We start from the raw sequence: 16,952 nt of genomic DNA, 5'->3' as shown, positions 1-16,952 counted from the left end.
TTTTACTTTTTCAGGTTATGTAATGTTTGCTTTTTGGGTTTTTTTGTTAAAGTTTTTTTTTTTTAATGTTTATTGATTTATTTTGAGAATGAGAGAGGGGTGGGGAGCATGCGCAAGCAGGGGAGGGGGAGAGAGGGAGAGGGAATCCCAAGCAGGCTGTCAGTGCAGAGCCCAAGTATTCACAAACCATGAGATCATGTGAGCTGAAATCAAGAGTTGGATACGTAACTATTAACTAACTGAGCCACCTAGGCGCTCCAGGTTTTTGTTTTTGTTTTGTTTTTTTTTAAGTTTATTTGTTTATCTTAAGAATGAGAGAGAAAGAGCGTGAGCAGGGGAGAAGCAGAGAGAGAGGAGAGAGAGAATCCCAAGCAGGCTTAGCACTGTCAGTGCAGAGCCCAGTGTGGGACTCCATCCCACGAACTGGGCAGTCATAACCTGAGCCAAGGTCAAGAGTTGGACACTTAACTGACTGAGCCACCCAGGTGCCCCTGATTTCTGCCAGCAGCTTAGACTTTAGCTCTATGTTTAGCATTAGTTCTGTATTTAAGAGGATTCAGTGCTAACCACCATATCTTTTCCTAATACTTTTCTCTTTGCTTGGTATTTGACTCATTTTCTGATTGCCTGTTTTTCATTGTGGATTAATTTTTTTTAAGGAGTCGTGGGTGCTATAAATATACATGGAAGACAACTTGGCCAGCTCAACTTTTTGTTTTAAATGTAAATATTAAAATTATGAAACATTTCAAACATAAAAGTACAGAAAATAATATACAAGATAGTTTTATATCCACTGTGGAGATAATGGCAAGTGGAGATAATAGCATTTTGTCATATTTGTTTCAAGTTTTGAACTTTTTTTTCCTTTTTTTAAGGAAAGGTATGCTCAAAGCCTTGCATTCATGCCTCCCCCTTCTTCCTCGTATGCTGTCTTGAAGTTGATGTATATGATTTCTATGGATGTTTTTACTATATAAAATAGATAGGTTTTAGATTTATGTGAAAATGTACTTATTACAGTTTTTTGCTGTTTTATACTTTTGCAGCTTGCTTTTTCACCTGGAATGTTTTAAAGATTTATCTCTGATGATTCATATTGATCGAATTCATCAATTTAAAGTGTTGAATTGTGTTATAAAATCATGAAATAATATTCATTTCCTGCTGGCAGACTGTTGTTTTCAGTATCTTACTATTACAGATAGTACTGCTGAGAGCAATCTTGTACATGTATTTTTATGTCCTAGTGAGTTTTCTAGTGTTGACATCTGGAAGTAGAATGATTGTATCCTACACACCTTCAGCTTTCATAGGAATTGCCAAATTGCTCTTCAAGGTAGTTCAGTGAATTTATACTCTTACTAGTTTGAGTCCCAACACTATCCTTCCTAACAGTTTGTGCTCTTTTAATTATTAGGAATATTTTCATTTTTTTCATTAATAATTTATATTCCTTCTATGTGATGCTGTTTTGTTTCTTATGTCCAGTAAAATTTGTTTTCTTAGAGTTTTCATTTCTACTAACTTTTATCAAAAGATCACCCCTTTTATGACCTGTTTTTGGTTTTGTACTTATATTCTTTCATAGTAAACTATTTTTTGATGAGTAAAAATCCTGTGTATGAACTTTCGTTACTTCTCTGTGCTCTGAGTCCCTGATGCTTCTTCTATCTGTACGTACAGTCTCAGGTAGTTTGTCTGTAATCCAGTGACCCTTACCCTTGCCAACTCATTGATTTGCTTATGGGAGAGGTTAGCTGCATGTGATATTTGTGACTTTCTTTGTTGTTGGTTGTCTTGTCTAGCTGTGGTAAGAAAGGCTGACTCTAGTGTAGTTTTTCTGAAGACTTGGGTGATGTGGGGTTGGAATTTATTTTCTTGTTTAATGTAATTCAGAGATTTTTTTCTGAAAATATGGTTTAATTTTAGTAAGCTTAATAACAAACATTTTCTTATTAACTAATAATAACTGCCCACAAAAGTTGAATGACTAAATATTTCAGGTGTCTGCTATATGTAGAGCACCGAGGAAATCCTAGAAATATATGAAATATGATTCTTGATCTTGAAATGTTAAGTGCATCTATTACTTGACTAAACTCCCTCCCCCATTTTGGTAAAAAAAACTCTGGGAGGCTTAGACGACTGTATTTTATGTGAAGCCTACTCAAGCTCTACACTCAGCTACCTGTTTTAGGGTATACCAGGATGGATAAAGCATACTTTATAAATTTCTGAAGGTTATGATCTGATCGGGAAGGTAGAAACATTCCCAAATCTAATTAGAGGTTGTCAGGGTCCCTAAGCCCCCACAGGGCATCATGAAGCACAGTCCAGACTTGCAAGTGGTAGTTTGCTGGAAGGAAATGGTTGCAATTAGAATTGACTAGATCTTGTTTTTCATTCTTGTGCCTAAATAGTTTTGATTTTAAAACCTCTTGAATGTTCAAATTCTGATTGCCGAATTAGGGGCTTATTTCATGTGTGGTGACATTTATTTTCATAGTTTCACTCTATTTTAATGTCTGAGATCTCAGTTCTTTTTTTCAGTTGACGTGTTGGAAGCAGACAATAGCAGTTTTGAAATGAAACCAAAACCCTTATTTGTTTAAGAGAAAACTAAGATGTGCCTTGATAAAATATCTGATGACACTTTTTTTTGTTGTTAAGTTTATGTATTTATTTTTCTGTAAGAAAGAGTGTGAGCAGGGGAGAGTCAGAGAGAGAGAGAGAGAAAATCTTAAGCAGGCTTAGCACTGTCAGTGCAGAGTCCAATGTGGGGCTTGAACTTAAAGTCATGAAACATGAGATCATGACCTGAGCTGAAATCAAGAGTCAGACACTTACCCAATTTAGCTATCCAGGTGCCCCGACACTTGGTTTTAAATAGTTATTTTGCAGCCTTGTTCAGGTGATGGAGCATCTAGCACTCATGGTACCGTTTGTGGAGCACTATGAAATAATGATACTATTTCATGTTAAGAAGAAAGGTTTTACTAGCAGAAATATGTTTATATTATGAAATATAAAACAACTAAAATTCTGTACTTTCAAGAGAAGCTGAAAATTAAGCATGATTTGCCAACTGACAGTTTTTTATTAATATTCATTCATTGCTTATACATTCTTTCCTAATTGTTTATATTTTTGCTTTATCATAAGCTAGCTCTCATTAGTGGATAAATGTCCAGAGACAGGAAAGTTTTAGCGAAGAAAAAACACCCTAACATTAAGACAGTTCTGTTACTTTGCTTAATAGTATATTTATATATATAAGGAAGACTGCTATAATTTAGTTTTATTGGTAGAAAATCTAACTTCATATACCAGGCAGCGGTGCTTTGTGGGAACCTGTGTTCCACGCTATTGGTTTAGATCGCTTGTGCTGTCTGCAGGGATTTCGTAGCTCCTGCTATTATCACCTTATCCCTAGAGGCATAGATAAGGTAGCTCATTTTCTTCTTGGGTGATTAAAATGAGTAGCTGGATTCTACCAGTTGATTTTATTGCAACTCTAATCTGTTTTCTCCTCTAATTGAGGTGTTAAGGCAACATAGAATGATAGAGACTACCATAGGTTTTTGCTAGAGTCATGTTATCTTATAGCAGCCTTTGCCATCTATTAATATTATATAAAGGGCAAGAATCCCATTTTATGTAGGTTGACTATTGAATTGACCATTCAGTTTTCTTGAGAATGAAAGGGGTGGAGAAAATGCTAAGTTGAATGGAGCCCTGCAATAGTAGATATAAAAAGTAGGACTCTTCTGGGAAAAACAGCTATATGGTGTGCAGCCTTGCCAGAGAATCATCCAAAATCTGCCTGAAAGTGTTGCCCTTCAGAAAAGCTAGCATTCTAATAATTTAAAAGATCTAATTAAAAAATTTTAAAGGTTTTTTATTGAGGTAAAATTTATCTCCTTGCATCTACGAACTCTTCTTCCCAGTTTTGTTTTGTGCTAAAATTAAATGTAAGAATATGGTAGTATACAAAATATACATTAGTTCTTCACGTACTCTTTTCCCCCCAATAACTTACAGTTTTTTTTTTCTCTTTCAAACACTGCTCACTGAACACTTCATAGTACATCCATACGTTCTCATCTTGGTATGTTTAGAAAACATTCATTAGGTTTCTGGCTTCTCAGAAGCAAAGCTCACAGTTATTACGTTAATCTTTTATCACCTTAAGATAGAGTGAAGTGCCATAGCATAGGAGAGCTTAAAGGAAAATAAATAATAGTTTACACATGAGAAGACTGGACGGCAAGGTAGAGTTAATCATAATGGTTAAGGTTGACTTATCATTAAAAATACTCAGCATACATCAGTAAGGATTAGCTACAGGTATGTTGAAGATAGCCCTCTTGTTATCCTAGTATCCTTCAGGCTAAAAAACTGTGGCTCCCTGTGCAACTTTTCATCACCCTGGTCACTATATAAAGGACATGTTTTAGTTTTCATGTGCTATTTTTTAAAAAAATTTATTTATTTTGAGAGAGAGCACATGAGCGAGCCAGGGGCGGGTAGAGAGAGAGGGAGATAAAGACTCCTATATGGAAGCTCAGTATCACAACCATATCATGACCTGAGCTGAAATCAAGGATCAGAGGCTTAACTGACTGAGCCACCCAGGTGCCCCTTCCTGTGCCCATGTTTTTTTTCAGGAGACTTATAAATAGGATAAGCTAGGAAGATAACTTTGGAGGTGCCTTGTTCATTATTGTATATATGTAGGTCCTACCCTATTTATCCCTGTCTCTTTTTTTGCTGTTTATGGTAATCCTTACAGAATGTAAACTAGAACCATTGCACAGCATGATTAAGGAAAAATTTCCACAAATGACACTGTCTGGTTTGATAAATGTGATTTGGTTTGAGCCCTTGAATGGACTTAGTTAAAAGGCACTCAAAGTAGGTCAATTTACAGAGGCACCAAGGAGATCAAATAAAAAAATTGCATTTTGGAAGTTCTCTGCTACAGTGGATAGACATTATTGACTGAGTTATTGGGTTTTACTGTTGATACATGGCAGATGTTCACTGTACGTTATAATTTTTTTAAAAAATAAAACTGGAACTGTAGGGCATTTGAAATAATTTAGGGTATGTTTTACAAGTTCCGAGCTCTACTTCTGAGATCATATATAAAAATATCTGTAGTTAACTCTTTTTATTGCAGTTATTTAAGTACATTTTGATAGGTTTTAAAAATGAGCTGGTCATTCTGGGGAACACATTTATGTATTTGATATGGTAAGGAGTGTTTCTTAGGAACCAGAGGAGAGCTGTTTTGTCATAAGGCGTTTTCTTTAGTATAGTTCACCCACATTTGCATTGTTAATGGTAGCGGTGGAGCAGTGGTTTCATTTTTTGACAGCATCGCTGTTAATTGTTTAGTTGTGAATGTTAGTATATATCCGTACTTCACTTTTATTTGCCTCAATTTGCTCGTCTGACATTTTTGCTTTTCAAAATATGATCAAAGATGACTAAGTTAGGTGTTCCCCTGCGTAACTTGTACGAGGAAACATGGAAGATGCTTTGTGACTCTGAGGCAGTGTTGCTAGTCAGGAGGGTGGTCGTGTAGTGCCTGCTTGGAAAACTGCAGGTAAATACAAAGCTCATGCAAAATTCACTTTATGATTATTTGACCTTACAGTTCAGTTTCTGTGAGTGAATTCTGTCACATAAACCTTGGTGTTATGGAGAAAAAAACTGTCTTAGTAACTTGAGAAGTGATTTTAGGTATGTTTATGGCAGTTCTGTTAAAATTTATGAACTCAACAAAAGTATTGTGTTAGTGAGATCACTTACCAAGACACATGCAAACAGCAGTGAAGTAAATTTTACTTTGCATATATATATATTTTTAATTTTTTTACAGGCATATGAATGACTATTGGACTGATAGCACCGAATTATTTCAGGTCACAGAATAAAGTATATTAAAGGGGAAGAAGGAGGAAACTAGTATTTATTAAATGCCTTCTGTGTGTTAGATGTTAATGTTGGGTGCCTTCCAAATATTATTTTACAATCCTATGAGGATTTTGGCTGCATTTAGAACTTAAACTTGGAGACACTGAGGCACAGAGGTTTCTCAAAGCTCCTAAAAGGTAGAGAAAGAATTTGCATGCTCTTTTTAAACTCCAAGTGCACGTTCATTTCACCACATCACAACACTCAGATTTGTGTTTATACAGTTTTGCTCTGTGACAAAATTTGGGGGATTTTTAACATTGAATTTCTTTACAAGAATAAATTAAGATGTGAAAATTGAGTAATATTGAAGACCTGTAGTTTCTTTTCAAAACAAGATTCTAATAGATTTAAAAGTATCTTAAAATATTTCATAAGAGAAGGGGAAATAATAGTTACAAATAGAGGGAGGGAGGCAAACCATAAAAGACTCTTAAATACAGAGAACAAACTGAGGGTTGATGGGGGGGCATTGGAGGGAGGGGAAAATGGGTGATGGGCATTGAGGAGGGCACTTGTTGGGATGAGCACTGCGTGTTGTATGTAGGCGAAGAATCTTGGGATTCTACCCCCAAAACCAAGAGCACACTGTATATACTGTAAGCTAACTTGACAATAAATTATATTAAAATTCTTTTAAATAGTTAATACGGACTCTTTTGCAAATATAAGGATCAATTATAGTACCTTTTTGGTGAGTCACTTTTTAGATACTGATGCTTTTGGTTGACCTCGAATTAGTTTGTATGTCATTACCATCACCTCCTAACAAATTTAAAGTTTTTAAAACACTTTTTAAAAGGTTACTTGTAAATGAAGTAAGAAGTCTGCAGCCCTGCTGCTCAGGTTTGAGTCCTGGCCTTACCCGTCCTGGCTGTTGTGATGTCTAGCAAGTTACTCTAGCCCTTTCAGGGTTGTTCCCTTCCCCCATTTTAATCTGTCAAATGGGGATAATACTATTTCATAGATATGTGGTGAGGATTAAATGAGTTAAATACAGATCCAACGTATTATTTTGCAATTCTGAGCTTTCAGTACGTTTGTTGTGTTGAAGAGCGTCTTCCAAGATTTTATATACACATTGGTTCATATTGCTTGATAAGTAATTCTTCTGGTACTTGAGAAGACCTCCTTAGAGTATTCTGCATTTTTGAAATGTTTATATATTATTATTTCATTTTATTAATTCAGGTTACATTTCAGTTATCCTAGATGCTAGTGTAATAGAAATGGTATTGTGGTTGTATTGGTTGTTTTCTTTGTAGCGATTAATACATGGTAGATGATATTAACTGTAGGATTGAATGGATTTGAATGTATTTTAGTCATGATTTTTTTTCTTTATAAATGCTTAATTTGAACCTCAATTTTATTGTAAAGAAACTACCAAAAATACAATTTTTTAATGACTGCTTAGATCTCTTACAAATTTTGTTCATCTTTTTAAATGCTATTTTTCTTTGTTTTTAGCTAAAAAGGGATCCTTTGCCTAAAACAGTCTTTGAAAATCAGCTTACATTTTTTAAAAATAATAATGAGAATTACATTATTGTTTTCTTTTTCCTTGTTCTCTTAGCTTCACAATGAAGAGGATAATTCAGAGTCGTCTGCTGTAGAGCAACCATCGACTTCAAACTCAACACCGCAGACTGCTCCTTCTGCATCAGTACTTGAAACTGACTCTTCTCCTCCACCTTATAGCAGTATTACTGTGGAAGTACCTACAACTTCAGGTATTGTTTCTAGTTTGAAACGACAAGTAATATTTTTAGTATCTCTTTTTTTTTTAACCAGTATGGTTTTGTGTAATTATCGAGTCTATTAAGAGGCTTCCTGGTTTTATGATTTTTTAAAAAAAGGTTTTCCCAAGGATAGTTTGTAAAATGTTTACTCATATATTACTTGCCTCGTATTCTTGTTGTTTTCAAAAAAATTATAAGTATAAACTTGCTTATGCTTATTACTATTTCCAACAGAGTAGCATATTGCTTTTGGAAGAAATAAATACATTGTATGTACACAACATATTTTTATATATTTGTGTTTGTGTATATCTACTTACATAGTTGTAAAACAAGGTACTATTGATGCTGAGTGTGAGCAGGAATGTGGTATGTGTGAACGGAGGTGAAGGGTGTACATAATGTTATCACATACATATGGTAGTAATTCCTGGACATACGACAGTGGTTCCTGCTTCTTACTGTTCATCTTACCTTTTCAGGTCATTCTAAAGAAATACCCTCCTCAGTTTCTCCGGCCACAATTTGTATTTTCCCAGTAATGCTAAGCTAATCATTATATAATTTATTTTTTATTCTTTACTTTTATTCCAGTACAGTTAACATACAGTGTTATATTAGTTTCAGGTGTACAATAATTTAGCAGTTCTGTACATTTCAGTGCTCATCATGATAAGTGTACTCTTAATCCCCTTCACCTATTTCACTCATCCCTTTGCTCACGTCCTTCCGATAACCATTTGTTTGTTGTCTCTGGTTAATAGTCTCATTTTTGGTTTGTCTCTGTTTTCTTTCCTTTGCTCATTTGTTTTGTTTCTTAAATTCCACATATGAGTAAAGTCATATGGTATTTGTGTTTCCCTGACTTATTTCACTTAGCATTATATTCTCTAGCTCCATCCATGTTGTTGCAAATGGCAAGATTTCATTCTTTTTTTAAAAAGCTGAATAATACTCCACTATATACATACACACCATATCTTTTGTATCCTTTCATCTACCAGTGGACACTAGGGCTTCTTCCATAATTTGGCTATTTGGCTATTGTAAATAGTGCTACAATAAATACAGGGGCGCATATATCCTTTCAGATTAATGTTTTCATGTTCTTTGGGTAAATACCCAGTAGTGTGCGATTACTTGATCATAGGGTAGTTCTATTTTTGACTTAAAAAAATGTTTTTTTAATGTTTATTTAGTTTTTAGAGAGAAAGTGAGAGAGCACGCGTGAGAGTTGGGAAGGGACAGAGAGAGACGGAGACACGGAATCGGAAGCAGGCTCCAGGCTCTGAGCTGTCAGCACAGACAGCACAGGGCTCAAACCCATGAATGGTGAGATCATGACCTGAGCTGAGGTCAGACTCTTAACCGACTGAGCCACCCGGGCACCCCCTATTTTTGACTTTTTAAACTTCCATACTGTTTTTCACAGTGGCTGCACCAGTTTGCATTCCTATAGCAGTGCATGAGAGTTTATTTTTCTGCACATCCTTGCAAACATTTGTTGTTTCTTTGAGTTAATCATTATATAATTGAAAAAATTTTAGGGGCGTCTGGGTAGCTCAGTTGGTTGAGCGTCCAACTTTGGCTCAGGTCATGATCTCACAGTTTGTGAGTTCGAGCCCTGCATGGAGCTCCCTGCTGTCAGTGCAGAGCTTGCTTGGATCCTTTATCCTCTTCTTTCTCTGCCCCTCCCCTGCTTGCACTCTCTCAAAAATAAATATTTAAATTTTTAAATATGCTTTTGTATACGATTGTAAATAACCTCTACGTATTTTATGTATTCTTTAGGAAACACTTTTTAAATCTATTATAAGAAACATTTTAATATTAGAAGACCCTTCACTAGAGTATTTCATCTTTCTTGTCTCTTATTCTATAATCAATATCAATACTTCTCAAACTTCTGCCAACTTTATCTTGTTACCATTTCTGCTTCTACAAATTTTATCTAGACCATATGGGTGTGTAAAAAGATCATACCATTTACTTTTTCCATTTACAATTTTATGCAATTGCTGAAAATGATTTTCTTATGAAGGTATTCTCACTAATTTAGTAAATGCTTACTCCTTTTATTTGTATATAATGTTTATTTGATCAGTGTGCTTGTTTAGTGCCCAGTTTGATGGACAGTTTTTATATTGATTTATGTCAGTTTTATTTGTCTTTGGCCATAGGATTTAACAGCTGGATTGGTGCTAGCTAAAATTTATTTTGGGCTAATTTTTTTTTGATTATTCTACGAGTTTCCAGAATATAGTGCAGTGAATTTGCTATTCTAGTCTAGGTAAAAGAAAAACAAATCTATTTAATGGTAGTCTTGAAGAAAGAAAAGGAGTTATTTTCCTGATGCTTTGCCTGTGTTTGAATGATGGACAATGCTAAGATTGAACTTACAGGTTTTTTTCTTGTGGCCACCATTGCCTGGCTGTATAACAAGCTACCACAAACCAAACAGAGTAAAGTAGCAGTCATTTAGTGTTATCAGTTCTCATGGTTTTTGGGGTGGGCTAGACTCAGTTATGCGATTGTCTCCCAGAATCTCATGTGATTATTATCTTTTGGTGACCTGGAGCTGGAGTCATCTTGAGGCTTCCTTATTTACATATTTGGCAGCTGATGCAAGCTTCCGCTGGGGCCTCCGCTGAGACTGTTGGCCAGAACACCTGTACGTGACCTCTTGTGGCCTGGGCTTCCTCACTGAATGGAGGCTGAGTTCCAAGAACAAGCCAAATAGAATCTGTGTCACCTGTTGTGGCATTACCACTCAAGTCACACAGTGTCACGTCTGCCACATTTGATTTGTTAGAAGTTAATATCTGGGGTTAGTCTTTATTCAAGACAATTAGTCTCCACCTCTTGATGGGAAGAGTTTGAAAGGATAAAGGAGGTTTCAGTACCTTTAAAACTGTCAATGGCTTCTTCCTCCATCACTGAACCTTTTCCTTGTCAGTTGTCTTCACTTCGGTAAATGGCTCCACTAGGCTAGAAACCTTGAAGTCATCTTTTTGGGTCTTTATCACAGAATTACGTTTTTTTCTCCTTTAATTTTTGACATAATGAAATATGTTATTACTAGATTTCTTTTTAAGCCAATTCATTTCTGCATTCATAGACTAAATTGTTACCATATTCTAACCCATTCTGGATTTATATTTGTTAATGTTTTTTTTTCCCAAAAGTTTTGCAATTTTATTAGTGGGATCTTTAACCCTTGTACTGTCTTTGTGGTTTTAGTATTAATATTATGTATGGAAGCAACATAGCATGAATTGAGAAGTTTCTCATTCTTCTATGCTGTAGAATAGTTTTGATAATGGAGCATGTCATTTTTTTTTTTTTTTAATTTTTATGTGTTTTGAGAGAGAGACAGTGTTAGTGGGGAAGAGGCAGAGAGAGAGAGAGAGAGAGGGAGAAAGAATCCCAAGCAGGTTTCACACTTAGTGTGGAGCCTGACATGGGGCTTGATCTCACAGCCATGAGATCATGACCTGAGCCAAAAATTAAGAGTCAGATGCTTAACCAGCTAAGCCACCCAGGTGCCACACAGATCATGTCATTTTTAGAGATTGGATAAATTTCCATTGTAAGACAGGTTGTCCTTGCTACCTAGGTATTCAGTTATTCTTATAATCTGTATGACTACTGGTCTCTTATTTTTACACTTGTACTAAAAGGCCATTCATGACTGTAATTGAGCACAAGAACTGAGTAATTCTAGAAGTTTGCTTCTCTTTAATGAAAAACATCAATAGTGTTTTTCTTCAGCCTTTTACTGTTAAATTTTAAGCATGGACAGTATGAGTTTTCTGTGGAGATTATGTTCTTCAGTAGGTCACTTTATGACTGGTTTTATAGATCTGAGCACCATCAATAATAATAGTTGACATTTGTATAATGCTTTACAGTTTACAGAGTCCTCTTGACTACTCTTAAATCCTGTCATATAACAGCAAGTAACAGCCTTGCTGAGTCAGTTTTATGGATGAGAAAGTAGAGCTTCATAAAGTGCTTAAATGATTTGCTTGAGGTCACACAACTTAAGACGAGCAGCTAGGATTGGAGCTCTCCAGACTTTAAATTTTCTGGTTGAGAACTGCCGCCTTAAAGGGTAGATAAAAAATAAGTAAAATTAACCAGTGAAAGTTAAAACTATAGCAGTGCTTTTTCCCAGTTTGCATTGCATTTGTTAGTTTCATTTTGCCTTTCACGGGAGTTAAAACTTTTCAAAAATTACATATCTGTTGTTAATGTAAAAGATCTCATCCTCTTGGGTAATGTATGTCATTGTTCCAGTTTTTAAATTTATAATTTTAATGTTACTGCCTTAAAATTTATAACATTGCTTTCACTTAAATTTTGCTTCTATTCGAGGCTTCAGAACTAAAGAAATCTATTTTCCTGACTGTGTGTGGTGTTTTTACATCTGAATAAGAAGTCATTTCTAAGGATTTATGACCCTTGTACCATTTTGGTGGTGCTCAGTGTTCTGCTGCTACTAGCATTACCTGTCATTGGATTAAAAATTGCCTAGCTTCATATCCTTAGCTCTTATTGATAGCATTTAAAAAACTTCTTTTAAAACCAGTATACATTAAAATACAAAAGGAAAAGAATTGCTAGAGTGAAATGTGTTTTCATGTGGAAATGCAAGAAATTCTGATAGAGAAAATTATAAACCGATATAGAAAATGTGCAAATACTGTATTTATAATCGAGGAAATCACGAAAGTGATGTCAGACATTGGGGTGTGGACAACTTTGAGAGTCTGATTTTCTTGGCAGTGATGCTAGCATGAGTCTAATCAGTATATCAACCTGTATGTATCGCTTTACCTGTACTGCTGAAGTTGGTGATAAGTGATGCAGGGTTTTTTTTCTAAATTAGCACTCTTTGGGGCTCCTGGGTGGCTCATTTGCTTAAGCGTCCAACTCTTGGTTTCAGCTCAGGTCATGATCTCACAGGTTCGTGAGTTCGAGCCCCGCATCAGGTTCTGTGCTGGCAGTGTGTAGTCTGCTTGGGATTCTCCTTCTCTCTCTCTCTGCTCCCTTCCCAACTTGCTCTGTCTCTGTCACTCTCCAAATAGATAAATAAACTTAAAAAAAAAAAGTAAAATTAGCACTCTCCCCTTGCTATTGTGTTATATTTCTGAAGATCATATTTTAAAAATCATCTAAAAGTTGGGGATGGAAAAATTCTTCATAAAAAGAAACTCTGAAAAACTAGGTAGATATGGAAAAAAATGAGAAGAGGGGGAGAGGAGTAAAAAAGAACTAAAAATCACCAGTCTTTTTTAGGAAAGAGAAATGTTGAGTTTGCTGAAGAGATTTGGACAGTTGCTAAAACTGACATGTAAAAAAAAAAATGAACCTCACATGTTATGAGAGCAAATATTGGTAATTAGGAAATCCCTGGACTCTGCCACTTGTTGGTTGTGTAATACTGGGCAAATTCCTTAAGTTTTCTGAACTTGAGAGTTGCTAGGATTAATGTCTTTAGAAGTGGCATATTAAATAATGAGTACTATACAAGTGTTGTTATTCCTGATACTTCTACTTTTAGGCTATGAGATTATGAGCAAGTAAATTAAATTCTTTGAGCATAGCAGTAGGTAGAATGGATGCTCATATGTGATGACTTTCTCACCTCCCTTGTCTTGTACAGATTTTCAGATTTCATTCTTGATATTTTTGTTTTTTGTAATAGCGTTTAGATGATATTTATGAGTCTTTTCCCTTTATAATAGATATGGGACTAAACTAACACATAGGATTGAATTAGTAACTTACTACTACCTAGCTTTATAAAATAAGACTACAAATAGCAGTAATAGTCTTTAGTAGCCTGTTGTAAATTATTAAATTATGTTTTTGACTATAAAAATTTTATTAAATAGTTTGTTTTAATGGTTGTCCTTTTTTAATCCCTTTCTTCAGATTCAGAAGTTTACAGTGAGTTTTATCCCGTGCCACCTCCCTACAGTGTTGCTACCTCCCTTCCTACATACGATGAAGCCGAGAAGGCCAAGGCTGCTGCCATGGCGGCTGCAGCAGCAGAAACAGCTCAGAGAGTAAGGCGGTCTGATTGCTTCCTTTTGAGAATATCGTCTAATAATTCTGAGTACATTCAGTCTGTCAGAAATAGTTCTCTAAGAGTGTTTGTGCATGTAGATTGTTTTTTAGTATTTTCTCTACTACTACTTATGTGTGTTGTCATGCTATGGTGAAATTGGCACTCTCCTAGTTAAATCCACCTTCTCCACCGTTTCTGTTTCTGTTTATTTCTATATCAGTCTTCCTCCTACACTCCATCTTAGTTTGTGGACATCCTAGTCCTTATCAGTATGTTTACCAGTATGTTTCCTAAGTCTTGATTTGTCTTCCCTCACGTGCTGACTTTTACCCCCCTCACTCTAGTTACTGCATCCCATTGACCTCTTCACTGTTGATATCCTTATTTCCTTCTTTATATAATTTGGATTTTGTGGTCCTTAACTACAATCATAAAGCATCTTTTTTTTCCCTACTCAATTGTGTATATTAGTATAGCCAGTCTAGTGACTCTGAATGAACTCAGTGTAGGTTAAAAAACACAGAGAAATAACATCACAAGGCCTCCAAATTATGTTTGTCAACCAACTTTTTAATATTTTTTGGCGTTTTAACACATCCCACACTAGAATTTTAGAATGATGGTCAAGGATTCCACCTGCCCCTTCTCCCCTTACTGTCTCAGTAGGAGAGCCAGTGATACATATGGATGCTACTTCTTGTTCTGGTAAAGGAGTGACTATCTCAGTAGTGGACAGTCAACAAGATGCATGTGTGCTATTTTACAGTCCAGTAAAAGATGGAAGTTATTTCATTTCAGCTTGGCTGCAAGCCGGGCTAGAGTTTGTTGCCCTTTTTTCTTGCTTTAGACGTTAGAGATGAGTACCATTTCAGAGTCCTAGATTCATCCCATTTTTTTTCAGGAAAAGACACCCAAACTTATGTTTACACAGAAAGCTAGAATGAGGTGAGGCATAAAGGGAGAGAAAGGAGTTTTTGTGTACAGCGTTCTCCTGCCATCAGGCCAGAGCCCAGCAAGTAGAGTATTTGATAGGTGAGTGTTTTCTCCTGGATGGGTTTCTTTTATCAGTACAGCACTTTCCATGCCTGCTCCCACTCCTGTACTCCAACACACAGAGTTAAATGTCAACATAAATAGCTTTGGGCACATAAGTAAAAACAGCAAGCCTCAAATTTATTATTTATGCCTTTTCCCTCTGAGGGGGAACGCAAGTCTTTGTTAAGACCGTGGCATAAATACAGCTCAGTCAATAAGGGTTTTTTGATACTTGGAGGAGAGAATCATAGAGAAGGAGCATAGATCTGTATAGAGTGTGGAGTTTCTATCAAAATCAACTCTAGGTTGCCTGGCACATATGTGGTTGTCCATGCATTGTATACATGCATGCACTCTCCGTGAACCAGAAGGACTCCTTTTCTCAGGGAGTGTCTCTCTAGAGAGGTTGGAAATGGCAGAGGTCCTTAAAAGGATGTTAAGCAAGTTTGGGACCTCTATTGCCCTAACTTGCACACAGTAGGGTAGAACTCTCCAAAGAAAGAAGCAAGCCTTGTCTTGCTCTCTGTGAGGAAAAGCTTTTAGAACATGGCTTGTTCACCAGGTAGTCTTATCTTACAACCTAATAGTGAGCAGTGTTTGGTTTTTTGTACCTTATTTTAAAGTTTGTCAGTAACTTGTCTTTTGACACAAAAACTAACACTTTATAAATTGTGAGCAACTCCAGGACGAGGACCTCGTGGTTACATTTCTAGCACCTCGCTATTATCTGGCACATACTTGGTATTTAATAAATTACAGTTTATTAAGTTGAATACTTTTTAAAAATTAGCAATGAAGAGAAAAATTAGGAAGAAGAAAATACCACACTTGTTCTCTTACAGCTTTTCATTTTAAAATATATTGGTGTCTTTTACCAGTTTTGGGATTTATAAAGCTGTGTTTAATGTAGTTGAAATTATCACAGAGTTTCTTTTATTTTTTAAGCATTTTATATAAATGTTTCTCTGTTATTTTAATGGTTGAGTGAAATTCCATGGAATCAATTATGCTACTGTAATTTAGTGGTCATTCCTCTCTGGTAAAGTTATCAGATTATTTTGAAATGTGTGTTGATGTGTCTATGTTTTACATTGTTAATGTCGTAAAGGTATCTTTGCATATATGTTTTCTTTTTACAAATGATGTGTGATAAAAATATCTGGACCGATATTTAGAAAAAATATGAAATGTTTATATTCTTGCTATCATACTGACTGGTTTGGAGGGGCTTACACTGGGTTTTAATGCTTATTTCTTGAATTCACTTGAAATTATACAAAATCTTACTGTGTATTTAGTCATTGCCAATCACTGAATTTTCTACGATATATGATTGCAGAGTACTTGAGGGATCTTTTGGCCCAAATAATGAGCAATATGGTTCTGAAAGTCTTTTTCTTTTGGCAGTGTATGTAGTGAGACTGCCATGAATATATTAGCATTTTCTTGACCAGTCTCCTGAGCCTCAGTTCCCACTAAGAAACACAAAGAGGACCAAGTAATGTTTCCACACACAGTGTTGAACCTTGGGTTTAGTGAACCCGATGTATTTTTAATGGTCACTAAACATGCCCACATCTCTGCCCTAGGGAGTGACACGCTCTCTCTTCCAAAGCTGTCTGCAATATAAACAGCCTTGAAAAGATAGTACAGAAGAAGGGCAGCCATTGCCTCCACCTGGAAGACAATCAGAAACATGAAGGACTCATCAAGAATTGTCTCCTGACAAGAGTCCACTGTTGGTGGGCGTTTAGATTGTATCTGATCTTTTGCTCTTATTAACACTGCTGCAACAAATTATCTTTAATGCATGATTTCTTATAAGTGGGAATATAATAAGTAAATTTGTACAGAGTATTTCAAGAAGTGGAATGCTGGGTCAAAGGGTGTGTGGGTAAATTTTTTTTTCTTTTTTAAGAGTTTTTATTTCAGTTCCAGTTAACATACAGTGTGATATTAGTTTCAGGTGTACAGTTTAGTGATTCAACACTTACATATGACACCCAGTGCTCATCACAAGTGCAGTCCTTGATCCCTATCGCCTTTTTGACCCATCCCCAGCCCCTCTGGTAACCATCAGTTCTCTATAGTTAAGTCTGTTTCTTGGTTTCTCT

The 16,952-nt window shown here is 35.7% G+C and overlaps 1 protein-coding gene across 1 annotated transcript in view; it reads left to right on the top strand.

Annotated features, from left to right (window-relative positions):
- Positions 1-16,952, top strand: part of NDFIP2 (Nedd4 family interacting protein 2) — a 62,514-nt gene that overhangs the window by 21,691 nt on the left and 23,871 nt on the right. The window contains exons 2-3 of the mRNA XM_019444115.2: positions 7,562-7,718; positions 13,668-13,801. Of these exons, the coding sequence (XP_019299660.1) occupies positions 7,562-7,718; positions 13,668-13,801 (291 nt within the window). The remainder of the gene's footprint in view (positions 1-7,561; positions 7,719-13,667; positions 13,802-16,952) is intronic.

This window comes from Panthera pardus, unplaced genomic scaffold (assembly GCF_024362965.1).
Source record: "Panthera pardus isolate Hobbes unplaced genomic scaffold, ASM2436296v1 HiC_scaffold_1, whole genome shotgun sequence".
In the NCBI taxonomy this organism is placed as follows: Eukaryota; Metazoa; Chordata; class Mammalia; order Carnivora; family Felidae; genus Panthera; species Panthera pardus.
This window is presented reverse-complemented; position numbering and strand designations above follow the sequence as displayed.